Raw genomic sequence first — 12,933 nt, 5'->3', positions numbered from 1 at the left:
TTTGAATACAATATAAACTTATAAATTATCAATATGATGGTTGTATGACTTTGATCATTATTATTCATTTGTTATAATATTGTACATGAAGTCATCCACCCCCAGATGTTTCCCCCGTTCTGGTTTGGGGGCGTGACACATGTTCACGAACATAAGCGAACGGACATGAACTATGTAACTTGTTAAACAAACGGACATGAACAAAAAAACTTGTTTGTTTTATATTTTCGTGTTTGTTTGTTTGTTCGACTACCTTAAACAAACGAACATGGACAACCTCGTTCATATTCGTTCGATTCATTTACAACCCTAGATATGACTTCTTTCTAATGTAAAGCTCGATACCGCCACTCCTATCCTTATAGTTTATAGCCATTCAATCCTATCCTTATAGTTTATAGCCATTCAATACATAATTAAGCTCCTTAAATTATGAAGATACCAAATTTTATATGGTTTCTAGACCTTGTACTTTATTGTAAAATAACAAACATAGGGGACTAAACTTGCATTAACTCAATACTTTAAGGTCTAATAAATCAGGGTGTATTCTCTCTATGGGTCGGGTCTCCTCGATGGAAAACCTAACTCTTTGATTTCTCCCATACTCGATAATCGCTTCTCCCATCCATCTTCTTACCTGTACAGAGGAGGTTGAGAATGGGGTTTTTCGATCTTAATATACCCTACACTGAATCCAACAAGCGGAACCCTACCACCGAAAAATCGATACGATTGAAACTCGCCGTCAAAGCCATGGAATTGGGTTACACCGGCGTTGCATACAACCGTACTATTACCGGAGTAATGTCGGAAGTAGACCGTTGTTCAATCTCTTTGTTCCCACTTTCTTCTGTTCTCAAGGTCTCTCCTTCTATCTCCACCTCTGTAAACCTTCACCGCCGCCTCCTCAATGTTCCAACCTCCACACCCTTCCGTCAATACACTCGTCTCACGGTTGTTGTTGATACACCCGCACAAGGATCAGCTCTTAATTCTGGCAACCCAGTTCTTAAAACTTATGACATTGTTGCTGTGAGACCCTTGAAACAGGACGCCTTCGATCAAGCTTGTAAAAATTACGAGGTCTTGTTTTGTTTCATTTTTTTCAATGAATATCTACATCATACACAAGCAGATAATTAGTAGAGACTTGTTTAAGGTTTATTTTCGCTGATTTTATAAGGGGATACTAGATTCATAGAACCAAAGTATGCTTATATGTCAGTGTTTTCGTTATTAGTAACTGATTTAAGATTCTGAATGTGTTTGCATATAGGTGGATATAATTTCCATTGATTTTTCAGAGAATCGTTTTCGATTGAAGCAACCCTTGATTAAGGCTGCAATCGAGGTTATAATTCTGTAACTATCCCTATTTGGTTTGTTTTTAAATCTTTTTGTTACTTACCTTCTAGAATCTTTACAGAAGTAGAAATTTCGACATGGGTATTTGATTATGAGAAGATATTCTTGTTGTTGATATGCAGAGAGGAGTATATTTTGAAATTACATACTCAGGTCTTGTTCTGGATGCTCAGTTGAGAAGACAAATGATATCCAATGCCAAGGTATAACTATAAGATCTTCCATTTTTATTTTTATCACACAACAGATTTATGGAATTTGTCTTCTGATAAGAGGTCTATGCTATTTGAACTTTGAAGGTGTTGGTAGATTGGACACGTGGAAAAAATCTAATTTTTTCAAGTGCTGCTCCTTCCGTAACTGAACTTAGAGGACCACATGATGTTGCAAATCTTGCATCTCTACTTGGTTTATCAATAGAACGTGCTAAAGCTTCTGTTTCAAGAACATGTAGGTATATAAATAATGCTTTTTTCAAAGTGTCATGTGGTAAATTATCGACTTCAATTTGTGTAAACTATTTTTCTTTCATGATCCACAGATCTCTACTTGAAAACAGCTTAAGAAAGAAGAAATTCTACAAAGAGGCGATAAGGGTTGAGTTAATCACATCTGATACTGAGGGAGCTGGTTTTGATGACTGGCTTAAGTGGGACCCAATCTCTAGTGGTGAAGGTGATTTGCAAATTGATGACATGGCAAAGTCATTTGCAGCCTCAAGTAAAGAATCAAAAACTGTTAAAGCCATTGATTTTGTTTCAATCATTGATGGATTGTCATCACATGGATTGCACATTAAGGACATGGTATCTGAAACAAAATTAGAGTCATATGATCCTATTGAAAATAACCAGACTTCATTAATGGAGGCTCAGGAGAAAGGAGAAAATGAAAAGTTTGAAACTGTTGAAGTTTTGGCTAATGTTGAGGGAGGTGAAACTTGTGCTATGATTATAGAAGAAGTGAATAAGATACAAAGTGATGAGGCTATATTAGAAGCAAATGTCAGTAAATGTGAAGAAGTTGACAAATTTTCTTTTGATGCATCTTTGTGTGAAGAGTTTTTGGAAGGAGAACACATGAAGGATGCAAGAGATGTGATAGCTACTACACCTGTTAGTTCATCTTTGCCCTTGTGTAGTGTATCTTTGAATGAAGATGTTTTAGAAGAAGAATTGAGTGTAATGGGGGAAGATGTTTTAATTGCAGCTTCCAATACTTTGGCCACTTTAAGGTCTCATGATGAGTTGGAACAGATTGATGGTGATTCAGTTGTTCATGAGCCATTGGAAGATATGTCAATGGAAGTCAAAGATCATAGTCAAATCAATCATTTGTCTTCATCAGGTACATTATTCTTTTAGCAAAGTCTTATAAACTTTAAGAATACTGCCTTCTTACTTTGAAGTGTTTCTCATTTACATGAGACCTTGTTTGTGCATCTTGATTTTAGTCTTTATCAACCATTGACACAATCTTGACATAGATGTTAATTGTTTATAATTAACATGTTGAATGAAATCATTTTTGTAATGTTGGAGTTGCATCTTCAAAAGTATTTTCTATAGTCATTGACATCTATGATTTGTCTTCTTCCTACTTTAGTGAATCCACATCATTTCCTTTTAAGCCATTTTTGTGTTGTTTTATGCAGAGAAAGTTAGAAGAAAGCAAGGGAGTTCACTAGGATCCACATCATTTCCTTTTAAGCGTTTGTTGAGAACTTCTTCACATTTCAAGAAATCTCGGAAGCACAAAACAAAGAGCAGAATTTTGTAAAAGAAACCAACTTTTTTGTACAATTTTGCATTATTGATTTTTTTTGTCATTAACTCAGTGATTAACAGCTCTATCATTGTTGGTTAATGCAGGAGTCTAAGCGAACTTATCGGGTGAGATCTGATATCTAAGAAAGTTCTCAATTTTGACTTTTTTATTTGAAAATTTTGACCATTAGATCATGTTAGTGTTATTATATGAACTTGTGCTTGATGGTTCAATATCAATTGCATGTGGTGATCGCTTACTATTGAAAATTGAGTATGTCTTTTTACTATAATTTGATTTGATCATATTCATTTATACTATGTAATCATTTTTAGTATGTGAGTCTTATTTTACTAAATGAGGAGATATGAAAATGTTTGTAGGTCCTATTTACTTGATCTGAAAAATAATGGAAGCCGATAGATGAAGGGGATTATTTTTTTAGCATTATTTATGTTTATTACTATGAGGAGATATGATATTTTTTTTTAGAAAAAATGAAATCTTGAAATACAATTATAACAAAAAATACATATTTTTACTTTAAAAAATTAAAAAAAAGAAAGACTTTTAACTATTTTGAAAATTTCAAAAAAGCTAATATTATTAGATTATACGACTAAAAGTAATAATTTATAATTATATGTACATATCATTTCATTCCCGTAAGGAATGAGAAAAAAACCCTCTCTAAAATAAAAACATGAGAAGAAAATCGTATTTTGTGGGGAATGCTCAATTCTATATCTTATGACAATTAAGCATGTTTTTTTTTTTTGTTCATTACGATGTAAAACTTAATTCCATTCCATCTTGGATTATTAATTTATTAGGTGTGAGTCATATGTAATACATGGGTTTATTAAAAACAAAAGTTTAATATAAAATTGTAAACATTACATATTTTTTATTTAAAGTAATGCTTTTACATGTAATTACCATTGTAGCACGTGTGTGGCCCAGCCCATAAAGGCCATGCGGACTTGACGTCATCCCCACCTTCCTGTGCAGTGTATCACTAGCAGTCCTTCTTGAGTGCGACACACATCTTTTTGTTTGTTTCGAAGCCGTTTTGGCGGGGTGTACTAAACCCACTACGTACCACACCACCGGACAGCTCGCCTGAATGCCTAGTCTTTCTCTGCCGTCAACTCGACATCGTCATCACCTGCAAGATAAGGCCAAAAACTTGAGTTTACTAACCAAACGATAAAACCCTTTCTATCTTCTTGGTCAAACGCGCTAGCTGCAATCAAATTCAAGTGCACACTAGAAAAGAAAGGGCTTAGGCTTCGAAAGGCGCTGGCTACAGATATGATATACGAATAAAATAAGTGATTCAATAAATACTAATTAAAAATATTGATATTTTAAAAAATGTGTGATATACTTATTTAAGATTTAATTCTAAGAGAACTGAAATTGAAAAGAAAGAATGCACAATATATATATATATATATATATATATATATATATATATATATATATATATATATATATATATAGGTTTAGGTTTTATGGAAAACAAAAAACCCTAAAAATCATAGAAAATGCATAAAAAAAAAATACTTAGAGATCACAAGATTTTTTTTTTGAATTTTTTTCATATATATATATATATATATATATATATATATATATATATATATATATATATATATATATATATATATATATATATATATATATATATATATATATATATATATATATATATATATATATAGGTTTAGGTTCTATTGGAAAACAAAAAACCCTAAAAATCATAGAAATGCATAAAAAAAAAAATACTTAGAGATCACAAGATTTTTTTTTTGAATTTTTTTCATAAAAAATCGCAGTTTTTTATAAAAATTCGCTGAAAAAAAAATAAAAATAATATATATATATATATAAAGTTTTTTTTTTTCAAATTTTTTTTCCAGCGATTTTCTTTAAAAAGCTGCGATTTTTTCTTAAAAAATGTCAAAAAAAAGTTTTGTGATCTTTAGGTATTTTTTTTTATGTATACATATATATATATATATATATATATATATATATATATATATATATATATATATATATATATATATATATATATATATATATATATATATATATATATATATATAAACCCTTTGTAAAATATAGATATTAAATTTAAGAAAATAAAAAACACAAGAAAATGACAAATGAAAAAAAGTAATTTCAAAAATAATGTGTCAAAATTAAATGAGAACGTTATATTTTGGCAAAAACTATTTTTATTTATTAGGTTAGATTATATTACAAATGATACCATCTAGTTTGGTTTCATATTTAATTATGACTTCATAATTCTTAATCACAGATTTTAAAATTACTTGATCTTAACATAACATTGGTTAAAACACATTTTGTACTAATTATCTTTTATTTTGTTGAATACTTTGATATAAAAATATTCTTTACCGAAGATTGACAAAAGTCGGCAGGAATTTTAACGTGGGTAGAAGATTAAAGATGAAGAAAGCTGGATTTGTTGGCAGACCCAACAGCTCTTTAGTTCTAAGACTGAACTCACTGAACATGCATGTGGGGTGGGGTTTTGTTCGAAATATAATAATAATAATAATAAAATTGTTTATTTTGAATTTTAACTGAAAAAGGAACAGAATTAAAATAAGTTAAATAACACATTCAACTTTACAAATAACAATAAAACCCATACTTTTTTAAATAAATCCTAAATTATTTAATCGAAAACACTATTAAAACAATATAAATATTAAGACTATTAACAGCTTTTTGCATACAAAAATCTATTATGTTTTCAGTAATTTACTTCATAAATTATGAAATTATTTTATTTTGTGATAAAACTATTATACAAGTTTTTTCTTGGAGATATCATCGGTGCCTTGTTATATCTTATTAAGTTATCACTGGGCATTTGCAAAACCAATTTTTTCATTAAAGTCATTAAAGTTTTATTTTATTTTAGAAAAACTATTGTTGTGTTTATTGTGCCGTAATTATGTTATAAGTTAGTTTATTTTTATGGTTTTTTAGATTGTAATGTTTAATAAGTTAAAAGTAAGTTATATGCTGGTTTTAAAAAAATTATTAGGCTAATGTTAAATAAACTTATAAAACCCTTTTAAATTTCTTTTAAATATATAGTAAGGTATTAATTATCTTTAGAATCAATTCCCCACATTTACTTATTTTTTGTTTCATATTTTAATAAACTTTATAGGTAGCTACTATATTAAATATATTTAGAAAAAAAAAAGTATTACTGAAACTACAAATAATTTTAAAATAAAGTAACTTAACATTTATTTATTTATTTATTTCTAACCGTAGATCATCCCATTTAAGTGATTCGTCATTTACCGGTCATATGATTTTCAACATTGTTCTTCAATGATTAGATACCTACAAAAATTTAGACGATGATTTAAAATTTAAGCATAATAACATTCTAAGAGTTATACCACGAGATATGATAAATTTGTGATAATATTGCAAATATGATATTAGGGGTGACAATTATTGACACGACACGATAAAAATACACGATACGAAACGAAATTGGGATGAAACTGAAATTCAAATTCGTATTCGTGTCGTGTTCGTGTTAAGTGTAAAAAACACGATGTTGTGTCGTGTCGTGTTCGTGTTTAAAATTCGACACGAAATTGACACGATTTAACATTTATTTTTCGTGTTATGTATGATAAAATATTAATTAAATAAACTAATTTTTTTTATTATTTTATCTATATCGTGTCGTGTCGTGTTACATAAAACATTGCCGTGTCATGTTGTGTCAGACAAAAACACGACACGGTGGCCTGATTTTCCACCCCTATATGATATGAGATGGAAAAATTTACTTAAAAAATAAAATAATTGAAGAATTGTTATTTATTACTTATTTTAATGGGAAATCATTAGTACAGTCTGAATGTTTTGGATCAATTTATGAAGTTTTTTTTTTTTTTTTTTTTTTTTTTTTTTTAATAACAAAAAAAGTCATAAAAATCGGTAAAATGTTGCATTATGGCAATTCTCTCAATGTTACATCACATCAGCAGGTAACCCTACAGTCTACTGTAAAATTTCATCGAAAGACCACCACCGCTTGGTAGGGGTTTTGTACCAGATTATGATGAGATTGTAGTAGAGGTGTTTGTTTTTAGAAAAAGTGGTTGAAGATGGTGGAAAGCGGCGGTGACAAGCGACGTGGGTGGCGGTCGGTGCACGCTTCTCATGTGGAGGAAAGACGTAGCTTTTATCTAGAATTTGTTGTGCACATCAAGAAGGGTGGAATGATGGTGGTTAGGTTGAAAATGCACAGTGGGAGCAACGATTTCAAGATTTTCCGGCGAGTGCTTCATCTTCTCCTACGACTTCCCTTCACCTTACACACTTCTTTTCTCTTGTTCTCTCCATAGTGTTGCCATCAAATTTCCTATCCCCCTCACCTACGATCACTTCCACCCACCACCATAAACCACCATTGCCGAATATGCTTCTATCACCGTCGACAACCCTAATGGTGGTGGTTTCGCATGGTTTTTAGGCGGTAGTATAAAAGAAATGAAGATAAGGGTTTGCTCACGGTGGTAAGTAGAGGTAGTCGGGTGAAAATTGTAACAACCGTTTCAGGAATACTTCTTTCGAGACTTAGTCATTTTAGACCTTCTAAATGTGGAATTTGGTGGTGCCCATGACGTGGTGGGGGAAGCACCATGACATGACAAAACTATATGAAGCACACATTTTTTATGTACAAGGACGTGGCAAGGATATGGCCACGATGTCGTGACACACGGAGTGCAAAACCCTAATTTTCAGACCTAGAGCCCTATTTGTAACGATAAGTAATTCCCCAAAGTATTATATATATATATATATATATATATATATATATATATATATATATATATATATATATATATATGTTGGGCTAATTAACTAAATTGGTTTGGGCTTGAATCTATTGGGCCCTTATGTTTGGGCTAAGATAGCGGACGTAGAGCGGACCACTCTAAGTACGCGCAACATACTCACGAGTTATGGACGCAGATGCTATGCGCATACGCGTTGCGTTCCATAGGGAACGCGCAACGTACGCATGCAGTCCCCAAAACCTTAAATTTTGGGGTTAACCCTATATAAAGAACATTATGCACTAAAGTCTAGCCACCCTCTCACCCTTAAGCAAATCCCAAGAAACCCTAAACCCTTGTTTGTGTGTTTTGAGCTTAGAAGACCCTTTTGTAGTGCATTTTGGTATTTTGAAGAAAGGTGGCCATTGTTGAAGCATCATCAAAGGAGCAAAAGCTTATAGATCCAGAACCTTGTCAACATTTGGCCTTCATATAAGGTATAAAGCTTTGAAATTAGTGTTTATTTTCTTAGATCTATTGAAGTATGGGTTTATGGATTTTTGGTCCCAATGGTGGAGTCCCTTGAGTCCATGTCGCTTTTGGAGCTTAGAGTTGCTACTCTTAGTGCTACTTGGGACCTAGAACCAGAAAGTTGCCATTTTTGGGGTTGAAATCCACCCATGCATAAGTTAAGGTCATTTTCATAAAAGTCTATTGCTATTTCTTGAGATTGGAACTTTCGGGGGCATGCAAAGTCACCAAATTCGTGACTTTATAGTTCTAAAGGTCCTAAATGGTTGCGATCTACGTTTTGGGTGGTATGGATTAAGCATTAAGTGCTTAATGGCGTTTTTGAACTCTAGCCGCGAATGCGCTGCGTAAGGTCCACGAACACCCCGCGTTCTGACCAGAACCCGCGATCTGAACAGATGAGGAACGCCTTGCATTCGATCCGGCAGTGGGCTTCCTTGGGCCATTTTCTTGGACTTTATTACCATGGGCCTTAGGGGATCATCATTTGGGCCTTATTACATGCGTCCCAATAGTGGATTAACTAGACCAAATCCGCGGGCGTTACACGTATCAAACATGTTGAAGTGGATTTCCACTTTGTCAGAGAGAAGGTTATGTGTGGAAAACTAAACGTTCATGGCATATCTATAACAAATCAGGTCACATATATCTTTACAAAACCCCTTTCAACACAAAGATTTATGTTTTTATGATCCTAGCTTCAGGTCGTTTTCCATCCTTAGCTTACAGGGGAATGTTAGACTATCAATTATGTTTAGGCTAAGTTTAGGGTACTTAAGTGTAATATCAAACTCTATATATATTGTACCATATATTGTATTTCATAATGAGAATCAATTACAATCTTCTCTATCTATAGTCTCATATTTGGTTCTATATTAATTTTTGTAATATATATTTTCCATTCTTATTTTCATCCACCTCCTCTATACATAATTTTTTGAATTAAAACTTTATTTTAATATTTTTGTGATGCACTTGATATGATATAATCGTTACAATATATGAACTATTGACATTTGTAAATCACATTCTATATTTGAATTGCAAAATGAGTTATACCATGTATTAAAATTATGTTTTGGTTCCTTACATATTTTTTATAGTTTTTGTTTTTATTAATTGTAAATGAGTTAACCACAATAATCTATGGAATAACTTATAGTAGTTATTTTTCTGGTAATAAATTTTTGTTTTTAATTTTTTTCCCCAAAAATTAAACAACATGTCAGGTTTTTTTGGTTCTTTTTTTAGTTATATTTTTTGACCTTGTATTATAGGGTGTTTTTATTTTCAGAAAAACGATCGATTTAAGAAATTTGTCTGTTTTTCCAATCTAAACCTGACTGCTTAACTTTTTCGTTTTACCTTTTTTTTACATGGTTACTACTTACTCGGTTTTTTTTTTTTTTTTTTTTTTTTTTTTTTTTTTTTTGTAAATAACTAAAATATTATGTCTTTTATGGTAATAATATTTCCTTTCTATATGTCAGGTAGGGGTGACAATTTATGATACGATACGACAAAAATATACGACACGAAACGAAATTGGGACGGAACTGAAATTTGAATTCGTGTTCGTGTTAACAATAAAAAACACAATGTCGTGTCGTGTTTAAAATCCGAAACGAAATTGACACGATTTAGCAGTTCTTTATCATGTTATATTTGATAAAGTATTCATTAAATAAACTAGTTTTTAGTATATGTTATATTTGTCGTGTTTGTCGTTTTTTAATTCGTTCGTTTTAGTGTTAGTTAAAAAAAACACAATATCATGTCGTGTCAGTATTACATAAAACCTTATCGTGTTAGACAGAAACACGAAACAATACCACCATTTGCCACCCCTAATGCCAGGTAATGACAATACATGGAAGTTCGGTCCAACTTGTTTTTGTTTCAACCTTGTGACTAAGTTTGATTTTTGTTTCAATAATATCGGTTTTTAGCAAAGCAAAATGACATTTTTTTATATATAAATTTAGTACCGTTTATCTTTTATTTATTTATTACTTATATTATAATTATATATAATTAGTTCGGACCACTATCCACCCCCATTCGTACCCTCGCTTCCTCTTACTCCCAATGTAATCCACCTCCTCATGTTTGGTAAATAAAACCATATGGATGGTATATTCTTTATGCGTATGTTTGATTTGTGTTTGGAGTTTGGTTCATTATTTATATACAACGTATTCTCCATGCAAATTTTCATTATAATATACTATAATTTAAATTGTATATCGATCTCAACTTCAAAACCATATAAGAACAATTTTGATTGTTATAGGAATCTCACTTTCTCTTTTGAACATTTTTTTACCCCAACATGGTGTAATTTATGATTTTTATCATCTTTGTGGCTCATGGGGTAAAACTTGGATAATCTATAAAGGAGATCTCAAATTCAAACATTAGAAGTTTCTATCAAAAGTGTCCAAAAGTGGCTAATGCAACATCTTTTGCAAATGCAAGACAAACCGTTTCCATATATTCACCAAAATGTTGAACCATCTCCCAAAAATGAGAAAACCCACCTTAAACGACAATACCTTTTTAAAAAAAAAAATCTATTATGTATTTATTTATTTATTTATTCATTTATTATTTATATGAATACTAAAACAAATGGGACTCACAAGTCACAACCCCACTCGTATCCCCTTCATTGTCCCACCCAGCCCCCCTTCGCATTCTAACCTCATATTTCTATAACTTTAGAGGTGAGTATTAAAATAAATGAAAGCCATATATATCTTAGTTTTCTCATTGAATAAGATTAGTCTGGTGCTTTCCCCCTTACTTTTGATTTTCACATATAATCATTGATTTCTTCATCGTTTCTTGCACAGTTGTCTTTTCTATTTTCATATATAGATTCTCAAGCTGAGATGATAGAAGTATATAATCTTCATGTAAACTTTCACGTAAATTGTATACTGATCTCAACTAAATGATGAGCAACTTTGGTTGTTATAGGTAGGTCGTTTTCTCTCAGTAGCTTGTGTAACCAACCACTTGTATTCAATAAACAACAATAGTATTGACTTTTTCACCTCTTTGTAACCTTATATTAAATTTTAAACATGAATGAGATGGAAATGACCACTATTAATATAAAAAATCTCAAGTCCTACTCTAATGTGTTTCATAGCAATATTGATCAAAATTAGCATTTAAATGAAGCGAGTGGAGGTCGGTGTGGGTGGTAGAGGCGTAGAGCCTATCTAAGTAAAATAGTAAATATTAATATAAATAGAAAATACAAAAGGGATTGGAATAAACTTGAAAGTTTTTATATAGAACCCAGACCATTCTAATAATTTAATTTGTAAAAGACCATAATATATTTATACGTTAATGTTATAAAACGGGAACAAACTATTTTTTTTTTCACAAATGTAATATTATTTGATGTTATTTTATGACAACACAAATAGTTCTTTACTTATCTATAGTACTTATAATACATGTTGTTTATATATAAAAAAATAACAATTAGTTCATTGTTCATTTATGTGTGTGTGCGCGTTCTTTAATATTTTCCTATGCTTTGGGATGGGTAAAAAGTGCCCGTAGATGAAGACGGAGATGACCGACAATAAAAAGGATGAATGAGATGAGAGGAAATACATTTAGGAGGGAATCATGTTTGGAACTTTCTTAAAAAGATAGTGCAACGACTTATTCAGTTAAGAATAGAAAAGACTAACGACTTATTTGCGAAAAGGTGTATACTAACATCATTACAAGAGTTAATTTTGTAAACTAACAAGTGAAAGACATATAACGGTTATGGTTTCGTATTATTATAAAAAAGAAGTACAAATACAATGACAAAGAAAAACGTAATATATAGACTAGTTAATTATGATTTCATAGCTAAAAGACCCAATCATAAAACCCAATACATGATAAAAACCTAAAATCTTATCAGGCTAACATCTCCCATCAAACTCACAATGCAACAACAATAAACATTAAGAGCTTGTCAGACATAAAATAAAATTGAGGAGCAGTCAACGACTTCGTAAGAATGTGGTAAAAAAAAAAAGAATATCAACAATCTGCAAAGATGAAGGAACATAAGGAAGGAAGGAACATAAGGAAAGGAGATAGTCCCCTTCTGGAGATGATGACGTGTGAAATGACAACCAATCTCAATATGCTTTGTGCGCTCATGAAACACTGAATTATTGGCAATCATTATCGCACTCTCGTTATCACAATACAAAGGGTAGGCTGAGAGATATGAACGCCCATATCTGCAAGAAGTCATCTCAACCAAACAATCTCACAAGTGGCGATAGCAATGGCTCGGTACTCAGATTCTGTAGAAAATCGAGAAACAACATCTTATTTCTTGCTTTTCCATGATATCAATGAATCTCCAAGA

General features: G+C 31.3%; 1 protein-coding gene across 1 annotated transcript; it reads left to right on the top strand.

Annotated features, from left to right (window-relative positions):
* Nucleotides 1-572: 572 nt before the first annotated feature.
* GAF1 (Polymerase/histidinol phosphatase-like protein) lies at nt 573-3,472 on the top strand. Its single transcript, XM_078996586.1, has 7 exons — nt 573-1,086; nt 1,280-1,354; nt 1,491-1,571; nt 1,668-1,822; nt 1,910-2,715; nt 3,023-3,143; nt 3,240-3,472. The coding sequence occupies exons 1-7, from the start codon at nt 661-663 to the stop codon at nt 3,262-3,264; spliced, it is 1,689 nt and encodes a 562-aa protein (XP_078852712.1). The 5' UTR covers nt 573-660; the 3' UTR covers nt 3,265-3,472.
* Nucleotides 3,473-12,933: the final 9,461 nt, after the last annotated feature.

Source organism: Lactuca saligna, chromosome 5 (assembly GCF_052625555.1).
Source record: "Lactuca saligna cultivar CGN05327 chromosome 5, ASM5262555v1, whole genome shotgun sequence".
Taxonomy (NCBI): domain Eukaryota; kingdom Viridiplantae; phylum Streptophyta; class Magnoliopsida; order Asterales; family Asteraceae; genus Lactuca; species Lactuca saligna.
Note: the sequence above shows the minus strand (reverse complement) of the source record. Positions and strands in the feature narration are given on the sequence as shown.

Coding starts and splice junctions, on each gene's coding strand:
- GAF1 (XM_078996586.1), top strand. CDS start 661: ATGGGGTTTTTCGATCTTAATATACCCTACACTGAATCCAACAAGCGG. Junction 1,823..1,909: donor TCTGTTTCAAGAACATGTAG/GTATATAAATAA, acceptor CATGATCCACAG/ATCTCTACTTGAAAACAGCT. Junction 3,144..3,239: donor AAAACAAAGAGCAGAATTTT/GTAAAAGAAACC, acceptor TGGTTAATGCAG/GAGTCTAAGCGAACTTATCG.